At 44.1% G+C, this 16,785-nt stretch overlaps 2 protein-coding genes across 2 annotated transcripts in view; one reads left to right on the forward strand and one right to left on the reverse strand.

Moving 5' to 3' along the window:
- MCTS1 (MCTS1 re-initiation and release factor) overlaps positions 1-8,591 on the reverse strand; it is a 30,400-nt gene extending 21,809 nt beyond the window's left edge. The window contains exon 1 of the mRNA XM_033946655.1: positions 8,433-8,591. Coding sequence (XP_033802546.1) covers positions 8,433-8,443 — 11 coding nt within the window. The 5' untranslated portion in view covers positions 8,444-8,591. The remainder of the gene's footprint in view (positions 1-8,432) is intronic.
- The window catches only part of CUL4B (cullin 4B), a 173,680-nt gene continuing 165,437 nt past the window's right edge, over positions 8,543-16,785 (forward strand). The window contains exon 1 of the mRNA XM_033946652.1: positions 8,543-8,671. Coding sequence (XP_033802543.1) covers positions 8,572-8,671 — 100 coding nt within the window. The 5' untranslated portion in view covers positions 8,543-8,571. The remainder of the gene's footprint in view (positions 8,672-16,785) is intronic.

Raw genomic sequence — 16,785 nt, forward strand, 5'->3', positions numbered from 1 at the left:
GAGGTGTGCTGGGGACAGACAGTTTTACTCTGGGGGGAAGACAGAAGGGCCCATGGAGAGATAGGGAGAGGGAAAGAGGGCTGCTTTGGGTGGGAGATGTGTGCTGGGGGCAGACAGCTTTGCTCGGGGGTGGGGAGACAGAAGGACACAGACAGCAGCCAAGGAGAGATAAAGAAACACAGACAGACAGACACTCTATTCTAGCACCCGTTAATGTAACGGGCTTAAAGACTAGTGAAGCTAATAAAATGGGTTGTCACCAGTGGTTCAGGGAAATTCTTGGCTGAACTCTGCGAGTTAGCAGATCACTAAGCTCTCCCAAAGGCCTTGATTTTTTAAAGTACCATTTGTGTCTTTTGGTGCAAACCTCCTACCATTTTCATCGCCTTTCTCTGGACCGCTTCAAGTCTTCTTATATCCTTTGCCAGAAATGGTCTCCAAAATTGAACACAATACTGCAAGTAGGGCCTCATCAATGACCTGTACAGGTCTATTTGAGATCTATTTGCATGCACTGCTTTCATTGTATGCTAACAGATGTCATGCATATTCATTGGGGAAATCCTGAAAACCCGACTGGATTGCGGCCCTCGAGGAGGGACTTTGACACCCCTGTTCTAACCCTTCAGCAATGTCGCTCACAAATATATTGAAAAGGATCAGCCCCAGCACCAATCCTTGAGGGACTCCACTACTCACCTTTCCTTCCTCTGAGCGAATTCCATAGGACCCGCCAGAACCTCTCTGAGCTCCCTCAATATCCTAGGATGTACCCCATCCAGTCCTATCACTCTGTCCACTTTCAATTTTTCAAGTTGTTCATAAACACTTTCTTCTGTGAACAGTGTAGTATGTACTTCATTCTCGTGTGTATCTTTGCCAGACATCCTCAGTCCTTCTCCAGGATTTTCTTCCATGAACACAGAACAGAAGTATTTGTTTAGCATGTTTGCTTTTTCCTCATCACTCTCCACATGTTAATTCAAAGCATCTTTTAGTCTTGCAATTTCATTTTTCATCTTCCTCCTTTCACTAATATCTGAAAAAAAATTTGTCCCCTTTTTTATGTTTTTAGCCATTTACTCTTCTGCTTTCGCCAGTCGTATCTCTCTCTTGGCTTCTTTCAGTTACAGTTATTTTATTTGATATACTGCCATTATTAACAAAAAAGTCAAATCAAAGAGAGGAGGGAAGGCAGGCCACAGGAGATTCCCCCCCCCCTCCAATACCAGCATCAGGGCTGCACGGCACCCAATAACCGCGCTGATGGTTCTCTCCCTCCTGCTGCTGGACAAGGGCCTGGGAACAGTTGTGCGCTGCTCCTCTACCGGAGTCAGTAAAGTGGCTCCTCAACTTTGGGCTCCAGATGCCAACCCAGCAGCATTAGTGGTTGCTGTCGTGGAGCCCAGGACCTTGATCCTCACACAAGCCCATGCAGGAGCCTCCCTCCACTGCAGCACCAGTACCTCAAACTAACTCCATCACTGCATAACAGCGACATCAACAGGAGGGAAACCAGTCGGAGCAAGCACAATGAACAGCAACGAACATCAGCCTCCCCTGGAAACAGGTGGGCAGTTGAAGAATTCAGCTGTTAACCAGCAAAGTAATCACCAATTAAAGCCCCTATCATGCGGATCAGACCAAAAAAACGGATAAAACAAACCAAAGCAACAAAACAAAAATAGTCTAAGTAAAAAAAACCCGAAATAGAAATAAACAAAATAGATGACAAGTTGGCAGTCCAGCCCAGTTCCTGTAAGAGATGCCCAACTTGTCGCACTGTCTGCTCGGTCTCTGGGCTTGATGGTGCTCTGATCAGTCAATCATCCAGGTATGGGTGTACCTATATTCCCATCCTGCGGAGGTGAATTGTAACCACCACCATCACTTTGGTGAAGGTGCGTGGGGGCATTACCAGACCAAAGGGTAGGACTGCAAACCGAAAATGCCGTTGAAGGATATGAAATCTCAAGTATTTCCAGTAGTCTGGGAAAATGAGACTAGGAAAGTACGCCTCCATCAGGTCTAAGGAGGCTAGGAATTCCCCCGGGGCCACTGCTACAATGACGAACCAAACTGTCTCCATGTGGAAGTGCAGTACTCTCAGTGCCGCATTTACGGACTTTAGGTCCATGATCAGTCTTCGGTCCTTTCTTGAAGTATATAGAGTATTTGCCAGAGCCCGATTCTTCTTCAGGAACTGGTTTTATAGCTTGAATGTCCAATAGCGTTACACCCTCGCCTCGTTTTCTGGCCATCAGGCTGGAGAGTCAATAAATAGATCTGAAGGTGGGTGATAGAACTCTTCTTGTGACCTTCTCGAATAAGATCTAGAACCCAACTGTCCAAGGGAATTCGCTCCCACTCCCTCCAGAATGCCAACAGACTCCTGCCTATGTGTGGGAGCAAGGCAGCCAACCTTGTGTCATTGTGATTTCTTGGTGGTTGTTCTAACACGAGACCCTGAGGGTTGCCGACATCTAGAATTGCCAAATCACTGTCTGGACTCCTAGATCTCTGAGCAGAGGAACCTGTGTAAAATTGGCAGGAACATCGCGGGGTACAAAAATTGCCTCTGCCTCCCTTAATAGGTTGGCAAGGTCTGCTGTCGGGCAGAGATTTGGGGCGGCAATCTTCCACACTGGCCATAAGGTCATCAAGGCCCTTATCATATAGCATCTTCCGTTTGAAGGGCAATGCTTAAGGTAGCTCTGGAAGCTGGGGGCAGATGTCCTCCTCTTTAGCCAGACTTTGCCGTAACATAGTAACATGTTATGTAACCTGGTGTGTGTGGCAAGCAAGTGCTATACATGAGACTGCTATTGCTACAGCTTTGGTTCCCAAAGCCAATGCTTCAACATCACTCCTCCCTCACAAGAGAGGGAGGTATGCTTAAGTTACTTGAGACACAGTAGAATCCACCTTCTGCTGACTAAACAGCTGCTGAAATTCCAAAACCATAGGGTAAAGTTTGGACATAGTTTTTGCCACATTCAGGGATCCTTCTGGAGTCTCCCATTGCTCCATGACTAGCAAGGTGATGTGCAGATGCGAGGGAAAAGAGGTGGTCTGAGCATCTGTGCCATTCAGGACCATGCACTTTGGCTCCAATTCAACTCCCTGAGCACATCTGTAATAACATGTGGGATGGTAGCTGACTTGAAGTTGCTGCACCAATGGATTGGCTCCCAGCAGCAATCACCCCTCGACTCCCATCTCCCTGGTCAAAAGCAGCAACCACCTCTTGTCTCTCGGTCCCTGACAAGGAAGCGGAATCCGCCAGGAAGTAAGCTGAGCCCTGGGACAATAAATGCATGGAGGCTTATCTCTAATCCTCCCAGTCCTGCTCCGCTTGGTCACACAGACTAGGTGCCGGCTTCCTCCATGGTGGAGACACCTCTTGAGGAGGCATCTCTCCCCAATCCGATACCAGGACACCCCCAGGCAGCACAGTGCATCCCGGGCCCATCAAATAAGCTTTCCACAGAAGATTCACAAATTCTGGAGTAAATCCTTGAGGAGACCCCAAGGACCTCTGCAGAACCTCAGACTGGCTTCTTTTGGGCTCCGCAGTATCCGTGCTTTTGCATTTCATACCTTCATTATTTCAGGACATTGGAAGGGCTTTTCTCCCTACCACACGGTCCCCTGTGGTTCCCCAGCCCTAGAGGACTTGGCAAAGGCTAAGCCCAAGGCTCCTGCCCCTCCCTCATGTGCACTGCAGCACACAGACACCCCTCAGCCTATCATGCAGCGCAAAACTGGCATATGGGGCAGATCAGCATGAAGAGTCCATCCCAGTTGATTTTGAGCAAATTGAGAGATTTTGAGGAAGATGGAGGCTTTAGAAAAAAAGATTAAAATCTAAGATGGCCACTGACATAAAAATTGTGTCCTGAAAGTTAAACTCAGGGAAAGAGGTTTTAGAGGTAAGGAACCCTCTCTCTGACTCCAGAAACCCTTAAATTCAGCTTTTTCAACCCTTCCCCCCCCAATAGGGAATAACACAGCGCTTCGTGCCTGCTTTACTTCAGCCTGAATGAACTGGAGAGAACTTTCTGCCTCAAACCCTTGTGGAAAAGTCCAGACTTGGAAATCTTCGGTCTTCCAATTGGACCAGAACCTGTTGAAGGCTCAACACCCACAAATCCTTGCAGCATAACGAGGGGAGAATAAAATGCAGCCAGCTCCCTAAAACCCAAAGGAACTCACAAAGGGGCCCCACAGCCTGTACACAAGCTTCTAATAAATCAGAATGTAAGCAGGCTTCCAGGGGAACAAACCCTGAGCCTTGAAGTAACACAAAACAGGCTGGCTCATCAGGTACAGCAAGGGGTTGCCCTGCAAGCTGCAGTCAGCCCTCATGGAGTCCGCGTTCTCTCCCAGGTCCTCTGGCACCAAAGCCTCCCCAAAACAGAGCAAAAAGACCCAAAAATAATTAAAAAAACAAAGAGTAAATCAGAACACCTCTTCTTGGTTCACTTGCAGAAGGAAAAACGGAAGAGGGAGCTAGAGGAGGAGTTGAAAGATGTGATTGACACCCTTCTGTAAGTGGTTCATGAGCATGGATTGAACACCAAACTCCTGTGTATATACATAATAGAACATCTCTTAGTGAAATCTTTCCTAAAGCCAGCAGAACCTTGGAAACACCCTCTGAGAGTTGCAATGAGGCAAACTCTAAGCTCTCAGCATTCAGGCTATGAGGGCTGGAGGTTGGGATGTAAAAGAGACCCCTTGTCCTGAGTGATGAAAGTTGGACAACAGTCCACTCTCTATGCTTCTTGGGTTGAAAGTTCCAGTAGAAAGGGGACCAGATCTGTCTTAGCCAGTATGGTGCAATGAGAATCATGGTGCCCCTGTCTTGCTTGAGTTTCAGCGGTCTTCCACCTTTTTTGCACCAGGGACCAGTTTCATGCAAGACTATTTTTCCATGGACCGGGGAAAGGATTCAAGCGTATAATCAACAACATACATAAAGTACACACAATATAATCTTACTAATACATTATGGTAATCACAAAATTAAACTACACAAAGCAAACTTTTTTTTCCCTCCCAGGGTGCATCTCTCCCACCAACTATACTGCCACATCCAACATTTCTCCCTCTCTCATCACCCAGACTATGTGTAGCATCTTTCACTCCTGCCCACCAGTCCCTTATCAAACATTCCTCCTTGTATCACCTCTCCAACACCGCAGCTAACCCAGAAGCCTTCCCTCTGAGCAACTTTTCCCCTCCTAAAATATGATCTTAGTATTCTCTTCCACCTTCTCCACCTCCTTCAGGCTCCTCTTGCATCCCTTTCCATCTGTCCCACTGTTCCCTCTCCACCACCACATCCAATATATCTCCTCCTCATCTCTCTCTTCCCCCTGCATCTGTACCTCACTCCTCTCCCACAATATCCAATAATTCTCTTTCCCTATGCCCAACAATCCTCCTCTTTCTTCATTTCCTCATGTATACTATCTCTCTTTCCCTCTCACTCAAGACTCCCATGCCTAACAATTCTCCCTTTCTATTTCCTCCCCTACCTCAGCATCTTTCCCTCACTCCCTCCATTCTTCCATCCTATAAGAACATAAGAATTGCCGCTGCTGGGTCAGACCAGTGGTCCATTGTGCCCAGCAGTCCGCTCATGCGGCGGCCCTTAGATCAAAGACCAGTGCCCTATTAAGAGTCTAACCTTACTTGCGTATGTTCTGTTCCAGTAGGAATTTATCCAACCTTGTCTTGAATCTCTGAAGGGTATTTTCCCCTATAACAGCCTCCGGAAGAGCATTCCAGGTTTCTACCACTCTCTGGGTGAAGAAAAACTTCCTTACGTTTGTACAAAATCTTTTCCCTTCTAACTTCAGCGAGTGCCCTCTCATTCTCTTCACCTTGGCGAGGGTGAACAGTCTCTCTTTTTCTACTAAGTCAATTCCCTTCAATATCTTGAATGTTTCAATCATGTCCCCTCTTCTCAAGGGAGAAGAGGCCCAGTTTCTCTAGCTTCTCATCCCCAATCTATCTTATTGGAATTCAAATTGGTGAGACAGATAGGTTGGGGATGAGAGGCTAGAGAAATTCCCCCAGTTCCTTAACCATTTTTGTTGCTCTTCTCTGGACCCTTTCCAGTAGTACTATGTCCTTTTTCATGTACGGCGACCAGTGTTGGGATGCAGTATTCCAGGTATTCCAAAGTTCATGCCCCCCTGTCTCCATTCTGTGTACCAAATGCATGCCCCCTCCCTCCTTCCTTCTTTCCATCCTCTGTCTGAAGTTTGTGCTCCCTCCCTTCCGAGTCCCAATGCACCTCCTCTCTCTCATATCCCAACACTCCCCTTCTTCGTCCTTCCCTCCCTCTATTCTGTGTCCCAAGTTCGTGCCTCTCTCCCATGGGTATTTTTTACCTGTTCTGGTCGGCTCCCTCCTCCCAGCTGCATTTCTCTTCACAAAGCCGCGGTTCCTACATACAGCCTAATGGGAAAGCTTTCAAGTCAGCTTTGGGCAGCGTGTAGGAGTCACTGTTTGCAGTTTTGCGAAGAAAAGTGCAACTGGAAGGAGGGAGCCGACCAGAACCTGGGGATTGCCTTTAATGTAAATAAAATAAAAATTTCTGTGCGGCCCGGTTTAGCACAGCGCAATACTGGACTATGGCCTGGTAATTGGGGGAGTATGGGAGGATACTTTTGGTAGGAAAGGTACCATGCTCAGAAAAATCCCAACCCCCAAGATCCTTAGGAAGGGCTCTCTACAAGGAACCTGCAATTCCAATATCCGTTTTGTGGACACTATTGCTACCAGGGACACCATCTTCGCCATGAGGTCCAGAGAGTCACTTCTTCAAGAGGTTCTTATAGAGGTTTGACAGGCCCTTCAGAACAATATTAAGATTCCAGTTCGATAAGGTCAGCATAAGGGATGCCAAAACCTCCCTTCAAGAACCAGGTCAGAAACACGAAAGGCCTACCACCTGCACCTTGGAAGACGATATCACTAGGCCCTTTCCCATCTCCCAGTGAAGATACATCTCCCACTTAAGAAGAAAAGCAACTAATGCTACTCTGTTCAAATTTGGACAATTTTGTTGACTAGCCAATCTCTGAAAGCTTTTAAAATGTTTCAGATAGCCCAGAGCTCCATGTGGGCCAGTAACCTTAACATCTGCTGAGCCATGATCTGCTAGCAAGTGCAAACCTGAGTGGTTAGGACAACTAGTGTGTTCACTCATGTCACAGGGATAAAAGCTCACCCTTGTACTGCATCTTAACAGGGCTTCTATGAATTTCACTCTCCAGCTTATTCCAGCTCTGTTCCACCCACCCAACCCATGCAACAGATTATACTCTTCACACACACCCTTCCTTGTTGTCATTGACCAGTTTATTTCCATTCTCTCCTTTCTCTTACCCCTATCCCATACAATAGAATATCTTCCCCTTCATTATCCACAGCATCTCTCATCCCCCTCCCCACATTGCCCAACATATTCTTTTCACCTTACTAGATTATTACATTATCCAGCTTACTCTCCTTCTCTTACCCCTTCCCCCACCCTACACAAGATTACCTGTCTTCCCACCTCCAGCCATTATAGCCCCCTCCCCTGACACCTTCTGTCATTCTGCAGAGTCCCAGTGACATGTTCAGTTCTTCTCCCCATGATTTTTCTTCCTAGCAGAGAACAACCGAAGTCGTCAGCGTTAAGGACTCCCCACCTGAACAGCAGGGGCAAGCAGCAAAAAAAAAAAAAACCCAACAGGACTCCTCGTTTTAAGGTGGCCTCGAAAATCCGGGAGATCTTGCCCTATCCTGAAAATCCTGCCTTTACCCAATCCCAACTATATGGCTCCAGAAAAAAAAAAGACGGATTGAGCCATCCGGGTTTTACTTCCACAGAAAACAATTGGAAGTAAGGTGGAGAACAGACTGAGATACATACCCAGGTTTTACTTCTATTGAAAGCAATGAAAGTAAAACAGGAAAATCTCAATCCGTCCTCTTTTTTTCCTACAGCCATATGGTAAGCCTATCCCAACTCATACTCCCATTTATTAAAAAAAAAAAAAATTAAAATTAAAAATTCCTTCGAGTTCATGGCTTCGGAAATCGATATAGTGTCTCCAGTGCTTAATGCTAACGAAAATACGCTTCTAACGCCATACAAGGCTCGTATCTGCAAATGAAAAAAAAAAAAAATACGCGAAAACCAAACAGCAAGCTCTTAGCACTTTTAATGTAGTCATTACTTCACAACCGAACGAACGAGAGCCCCGTTAGCACTAGACCGGTTCGCGGTATCCCCCGGAAGCTGTTCAGTTACTGCACACTTCTAGGTAGGGGCGCTGCCATTGAAGTACCCAACCCCTCCCCAACCAATACAAATAATCAAGCATCGGCACAGACTGCACGCTACAATTAACCAGCTCGTTACTTACTTCTTAAACATCGCGGCCGGCGGGCGTCACGAGCTCTGTCAGCTTATACAAGAGGAGGAGGGGGGGGGGTCCACGGCCCAGTGGCGCGCTGCCGCCTTATGGACGCCCCTAACATTCGGGAAGTTGCGCGCTTTACGGCATGACGTCACAGAACGGTCGCAAAGGGGGGGAAAAGAGAAGAGGCACGTTTGACGGTTGCCGTGCACGGAGGAGCTTGACCGAGAGGAAACTGTTTCAGTGTAATTTCTTGTCCTCCAAACCTTTGGGGAGTTGTGTTTTGAGGGTTTTTTTAAAGAGGCATCGGGATATATTTTTGTCTGGAAAAAGTCACCCAAAGCAATCTCCTGCCCCACCCCTGGGTGATAAGGTTGTTGGGCAAAAGCTTGTGAGGGCCACGCCCCTTCCCAAATCTGTTTGTTTTAATGGTATTAGGTGGGGTAAAATATCGCTCTTGAATAGACCATCTCTAGTTTGCCTGACGTTTAGTGTTATAGCTACTGCTTCTCTGTGCTATTTTTGCAAACATAGTTCAAATAGTGAGCTATTTTGAAATCTAATAATAATAACTTTATTTTTATATACCACCATACCACAAACAGTTCTAAGCAGTTTACAAGGGAAGAGACTGTATACAGAGAACTTTCGAAATTACATTGGCATGTCAAGTTTATCTGGAAGTGTTTTGGAAGTACATCAGGTTGAAGTGGAGTCAGAGAAATTTGTCAAAGAGATAAGTTTTTATTGACTTCCTAAACGTTTGATACGAAAGTGCATTTGAGATGAAGTTGGTTAGACATTTGTTCCATTTGCCTGCTTGGAATGATAATGTTCTATCAAGGTATCTCTTGTAGGTGCAGCCCTTTAGGGATGGAATAAGCGACAAGTAGGTACTGCGTGTATTAGTTGTGCCTGGGAATTCAAATTGGTGAGACAGATAGGTTGGGGATGAACCTGTCATGGTTTTGAAGCAAAGGCAAGCAAACTTAAAAATGACCCTTGCTTCCACAGGCAGCCAGTGTAGTTTTTTGTAATATGGGCTTACATGGTCTGATTTCTTGAGGCCATAAATGAGATGGACTGCAGCATTTTGGATGACTCAGTTGTTTGATGGTTTTCTTGAGAGATCCCAAGTATATAATATTGCAGTAGTCTAAGGTACTTAAGATCAGGGATTGAACGAGCAGTCGAAAGGAAAAGAAATTGAAGTATTGAACCTTTTCCTATTGTAATAAATTTTACGTTATGCTGGTTCCAACCATAATTAGTTTAGCAAAGTTTTGTATTATTCACCGTTATCATTTACAGCTATTGTAAACATAATGTAAATAAGTCATAAGTCTGTGAATCCAAATATTTTGTGTTCCTGGCTCTTTATTAGTCCATACAGACTGTTTATCCACTGTCTATGTCATTTTTGGAATGTCCCGTCATCCGGGACACACGATAGGAAAAGGTTAATGGTACGAAGTTTCCATAGAGTGAGAAAGCATTTAACAATTGCTGCTCCACCAGAGTTTTGTTTACTAAACTATTTTAGCTTGTTGCTAAGGGGTAAGCTTTGTGTTTGATCCACGTGTATTTTCATCGCCACAATCTTTCCAGTAACATATGTTCCTTGACTAGTTTTGGGGAATACAGTACTGTCGTAACCCCTAGTTCTGTTGCTGCTTTTTATTTGAAAAAGGTTAGTCTGTTTCAGGTGTTGAATGTATCTTATAGTCCCTGTCTCTTCTTTGCAGTGTAAATGTCTGTTCCTGAAGTCCTCTTTGCAGATCCAGCACCATTTTGGTTTATAACTTCTGTCCCTTTTGAGATGTGGCCTCCAGAATGTAAAAGTACTCTTAAATAGAGCTTCATTGTTCCCCTTTCTAATGCAATAAGTGTGTCATTTTGGATGGATGGGTAATATCCCCATGCTTGTGAGAAAGTGGATAAGGAATCCATTCCAGCTTTACATCACCTCCTTCACCAAAAGACTCTGTTGCCCCATTCAGTTTTTCCTCTTGCACGTGATCCAGAAGGAGTTCTGCTCTGTATGTTTCTTTATTTTTTTGTTGGTTGGTTTTTATTTGTTTGGGTTTTGTGTTTTTTTTTTTTTGGGGGGGGGTGTTTTTTGCAGCTTTTGATGCTCAGATCTTCCCATTTAATGAATCCTGGAGAAGAAGACAAGTCTGCAACTGACAGGCCACTCTCTCTATGGTACCTGTTGGCCAGCCTGCAGAAACCTTTGTGGAACTCGGGGACCGTTCCCTTCATATAGGGTTACCAGACGTCCAGATTTTCCCAGACATATCCTCCTTTTGGACATGTCTGCTTTTCAAAACCCAGCACTTTGTCCAGGTTTTGAAAAGCCTTCCTTCATGTAGGAGGGTATCTGCTCATGTGCGGTACGATGCGATGATGTCACACGGATGTGTGATGTCAATGCATTGCAGCTGCACATGCGCAGATGTCCATGCCTGATGAAAGAAGGCAGTGGGGGGGGGGGCGTGGCTTGGGGGGAATTGGAGATGGGGATTGGGGGTGAGACATGGCGGGGATGGGTTGGGACTGGGCGGGTCTAGGGGGTGTCTGGATTTCCAGATGGAAAAATCTGGTAACCTACCCTCATAGCCCTTGCTCGCCAACAGAGTCACAGGGACTTTAGTGCAGGCTGTTAGGCATCCGTATGGGGGTTCTTCAGTGTGTCAGCTATATTTCACCTCCCTTTTGTGTGCAGAGATTAAAGGGAGTTAGAGAATACAGCTCAGACTATTAGTCCAACTGGGCAGCCTGAAAGATATCAGCGTTGTAGGCAACAATCATATTGAGGTGGTGATTTCTTCTCCCAGATCCAGATTCTTTAAGAGCTAGAGGTACCTGAGAATGACACGGGACTGTTTATTCGCGGTAAACCGTGGTCACCGCAGTAAAATCTGCACGAATGGAGACATTTGAAACTGGTTTACAGCAGGAATGGGAGACAAGACTTTTCATTGCCCCGCGGGAATGGGGACAAGACCTTTTACCACCCCGTGGGAGTGGTGAAAAGTCTTGCTCCTGTGGTAAAAAAAACTGCATCCATGTCAGACTCAGCATCTCCTCCCCACCTCCTCTAGTGCCTATGTTACCTTCAGGAGCCAGCCATGCCACGATGAAGACAGAAAGAACCCAAAACCTGAGACCAATATGATTTGAAGAATAAAATTACCAGGAAAAAAAAAAAATTATATTTTGTGATTAGAATATTTCAGATTTGAAATATGTATCCTGCTAGAACTGGTATTAGACATAACTGGGAACCGCAAAGTCCAGGCTGTGCTTCTTTAGCTTCCAGCTGGCTTAGGGCTTTCTCTCTGACCAGGGGGCAGTTGCCCTAGTTGCTCTCCCCTAACACTATTCCTGCCATGTATGACTGAAGTATTCTGTTAGCTTGATTTTTCTATGTAGCATTCTGTAGTAATTTGGTTAGTTCATTTTTCACAATAGTGGAGAGGATATTTGTGAAAGGAAGGGGAGACAGGGGTTTTGTTGATCCTTGCTCTGAATTTGTGTTTATAAAATGACAATTGTACAGAATATTATCCATTTTTATATTTTAATAAAATAAGTTCAGTATAAAATCATAACTATTTAATGCTTGTGCAGATGGGATCTGACAGTTTGCGGGAACGGGGAAAGAATGGTGATAAATTTTTTCCCCGCATCATTCTCTACTAAGGTAAGCTGCAACACATCTCCAGCACAGATCACAATGAGTAAGGTTATTACAACCTGGGAGGAGGGAGGTCTTTAAAATCTTCCCTTAGGTTTCCCTACTCCAAAACCCCTTTTTTGCTGGCCTTAGTTTTTAAGATGTTTTAGCGCCAAAACGCTAGTGCCGTGGCCATCTTGAATTTCCCAACTTTTTTTTTAAAGCTTCCTTGGCGTCTCATCCACACATTGCCAGGTTCCTAAAGGGGGTGCTGCAGCTCAGGCCCCTGACAAAACCATCCTGGAACCTTAACGTGGTTTTGCAAGTCCTCACTCAGGTTCCATACGATCTTCTGAAGGAAGCGTCCCTGATGAATCTTATGCTCGATAGTTTTTCTCATGGCCATTACCTCAGCGAAAAGAGTCTCGGAGATACAGGCTCTTTCCTGCAGAGAGCCCTTCCTCAAGATCATGAAGGTAAGAGTTTCTATGTGCACCATTCCATCCTTTTGGTAAAGGTTGTTTTAGTTTTTATGTCAATCGAGAGGTCAGGTTGCCAGCATTCCATGCCAAAAAATCTAAGGAGGACTGGATTCTGAAAATGTTGGATGTGAAGAGTCCTTTTATGATATCTTTAGGTTAGCAATGAATTCAAGCTGTCTGACCATCTTTTTATGCTTACCTGATATCTTCAGACTGTCTGACCATCTTTTTATGCTTACCAGTCAGACTAGATATGGTGCACCAGTGTTCAAGGCTATGATTTCTAGATGGATCCTTAGGGCCATTTCATCAGCATATATTGCCTGTGGAAAGCAGTCACCAGTCTCCGTAAAGCACATTCCAGTAGAAGCGTGGCTTATTTGTGGGTGGAAGATTGGATGATCTCCCCTGAGGAGATTTGTAGGGCAGCGACTTGGTCCATTCTACATATAATTTCCAAAATGCTTTTAGGTCCTCAATACTACAAGCCAGCGCAGAGGTCCTGCACTAAATTTCTGGGACTGCATTTGTAAATCCCATCTGTCCAGAATGATGCACCTATTGCACTAGAAAAAAAGATTAGGTACTTACCTTGCTAATATCTTTTTTAGTAGATAGGTGTGTCATTCTGGACCCCTGTCCTATCGGTCATCTCCTGTGCTTGCCTATAGTCTCAGAGAGTTCGAGTCCAAACTGAAATTTGGATGTCAGTCAGACCTTAAGGATATGGAGAGTAATTTATTGCTATAACACAATGGGGTAATGTTTGAGATCCATAGTAACATAGTAATTGACAGCAGATGAAGACCTGAATGATCCATCCAGTGTGCCCGTTAGTTATACCCATTAAAAATGCATTATTAAATTAACTTGTCTCTTCTTTGGTATTTATGGGTCATAGACTGTAAAGTCCACCTGGTATTGTCCTAGATTCTAAATGCTGAAGTTGCCATCCAAGCTCACTCCAACCTATACAACCATCCTGTTTGCAGGATATATACCGTAAAGTCTAGCCAGTAACATCCTCATGTTCCAAGTTAGTGGAGTTCCCATTGGTGCCCCCCATACCAAATCATTACATATGGAATACAGACCATGTAAGTCTGTCCAGTACCAGTCTTCGTGCTGTAATTTACATTCTTCATTTTCTAATTAGAGATCCTCTATGTTTATCCCATGTTTTTTTGAATTCCATCACCGTTTTCCTCTCCACCACTTCCCTCGGGAGGGCATTCTAGGCATCCACCACCCTCACCCTGAAAAATAATTTCTTAATATTGCGCCTGAGTCTTCCTCCCCGCAATCTCAAATTATGCCATCTAGTTTTATCATTTTTCTTTCTCTGGAAAATATTTGGTTCTATATTAATACCTTTTAAGTATTTAAACGTCTGTATCATATCATCCTGTCCCTCCTCTCCTCCAGAGTATACATATTTAGGTCTTCAGTCTCTTCTAGTACTTCTTTTGGTTCAAACCCCTTACCATTTTCGTTGCCTTCCTCTGGACTGCTTCAAGTCTTTTATATCCTTCAGATATTGCTTCAAAAACTGAACACAATACTCCAAAAGTGTCCTCACCAATGACCTATACAAGGGCATCAACACCTCCCTTCTTCTGCTGGTTATTCCTCTTTCTATACAGCCTATTATCCTTCTGGCTACAGCCACCGCCTTATCACACTTTTTAGATATCTTTAGATCCTCAGCCACAATCACCCCACGGTCCCTCTCTCTGTCAGTGCTTTATCAGCTTCTCACCTCCCAGCACATACAGTTCCTTCGGATTTCTACCCCCCAAATGCATCACTCTGCACTTCTTCGCATTGAATTTTAGTTGCCAGACATTAGACTATTCCTCTAACTTTTGCAGATCCTGTTTCATGTTTTCCACTCCCTCCAGGATGTCCACTCTGTTTACAAATCTTAGTATCATCCACAAAAAGGCTAACCTTACCTTCTAACCCTCCAGCAATGTTGTTCACAAACATATTAAACAGAATCAGTCCCAGCACTGATCCCTGAGGCACTCCACTAATCACCTTTCCCTCCTCCAAGCGAATTCCATTAACCACCACCCTCTGGCGTCTGTCCGTTAACCAGCTTCTAATGCAGTTCATGACTTTTGGCCCTAACTTAAGCCCATGGAGTTAAGAGCCTCCTATGAGGAACCGTGTCTAAGGCTTTGTTGAAATCTAAGTAAATTACATCTAGCGCACGTCCTTGATCCAATTCTCTGGTTACCCAGTCAAAGAATTCAATCAGATTTGTTAGATTTACATTAATAAATCCAAGTTACCTTGGATCTTGTAATCCATTAGATTCTAAAAATTTCACTATCCTTTCCTTCAGCAACATTTCCATTATTTTTCCAATAACCAAAGTGAGGCCTAACTGATCTGTAATTTCCCGCTTCATCGCTGCAACCACTTTTGTGATGAGGGACTACATCCGCTGTTCTTCAGTTCCACGAAACCTCTCCTATATCTAAAGATTTATTGAACAAATCTTTTAAGAGGACCCACCAGAACCTCTCGGAGCTCTTTCAGTATCCTGGGATGGATCCCATCCAGTCCTATAGCTTTGTCCACCTTCAGTTTTTCAAGTTGTTCCGGGATATTGAGGGAGTCCCAAGAGGTTGATTATTATTGTGATGGCTCAGTGACAATGTTTATCATGTTTGTTGTATTTTCAGACCAGAACAGAGTTGTAGTTCAGGGAATTTTCCTGTATATCTCCTTTGCATATGTTTCTAAATGAGGCTATTGCCTGCGTTGGTACAAATTGAAGGGGGCAGCAGAGCTGTAGGCAGATTTATAGTATAATAAACTAATTAGTGCAAGTAAACATCTGTCACATGAACTTCATGTCTAGGATACACCACTACTGCAGCCACAGGTTCGGCAATATGCCAACTTATACGAGTGAAACAGAGAAACCCAAAATATCTTAAAGTTTATTATAAAGATATAAAAATATATTCACATAAGCCAGCAGTAAACAACAACTAATAATTATTCACTATCTCTGAATACATACATACATATATATATATATATATATATAAATGTCAGCACACGATTAGTACACAGTAATCACTAAGTAAATTAGTAAATATGACTAATTCTTACACACAAAATATTCCTTACAATACTGATTCCTGGTATTTTAGCAGCAATCTATTAGAGCTTATCACCTAGGGGACATAACGTTCCCGTCCATAGCAAACAAGATTCTATCTAACCCAGCGACTGAAAAAGATAATTCCTGTCTCACCAACAGATAGAACCTCAGCGAATTCTGGGAATGGAATTTCTCTTTCTTCAGCTTAGCAGGTTTTAGATCTTCGTCCGGTCAGACAAGGTCGTTTATCACTGGTGCAGCTGTAATATATATTTGTCAGAGTTCCTTTTGTAAACCAGAGCCCTGTCAGATGTGTCTAAAAGACAGTTCTGCGTCTTCACTCTCCTCAAGAGAGCTGGTCACAAGAGGGAACCTTTTATCAGTTCTTATTGTAAAATGCTGCAAAGGAGAAACACAAGTTTAGATCCGAGTTCATCCAAATCAAAACATAATCTATCTCTCCGCAAACACCTCTCTCCTTAGATCATGTCAGATGACCCTCCAGGACCAATCAAAGCAGAACAGCAAGAATGAATAGTCTTCTTGTACAGAGGCCTTGATAGGCGCCATAGCTGATAAGAGGACAAAACATAGTTCATAACTCCTCTAGGTTCACATAAGAGCTGGATACGCTGGGATGGGCACATGTCCTTGATTGCAAACACACAGTTCTTGTAAACACATCCAGAATGCTTCAGGCAAAGATGGTTCATGGTTGCATGACATGAGTCTGAGGTCTAACATTAGGTGAAGCAGTAATCACCCCTACAGAGCCCACTGGTGAAGGAGGAGATTTTGAAGAGTTGTGAAGGATTCCTTCTGCATGGATTACCTTCCAGAATGACACACCTATCTACTAGAAAATAATTAACAAGGTAAAAACCTAATCTCTTTTTATTTTCTTGTTCACTTGGTTGTTGTATTTACATTGACCCTTCTGAGGATGCTATAGGTTATTTCCCTGTCCAGTGAGGGGTTTTCCCTGATTTTCAGGCTGCTGCTTTTCACCACTAGGGGAATAATGCAGAACAACTGAAACCAAAAATGCAAAATGGAATTGTCAGCTCATTTGGAAAG

This window comes from Geotrypetes seraphini, chromosome 5 (genome assembly GCF_902459505.1).
Source record: "Geotrypetes seraphini chromosome 5, aGeoSer1.1, whole genome shotgun sequence".
NCBI classification, from domain to species: Eukaryota; Metazoa; Chordata; class Amphibia; order Gymnophiona; family Dermophiidae; genus Geotrypetes; species Geotrypetes seraphini.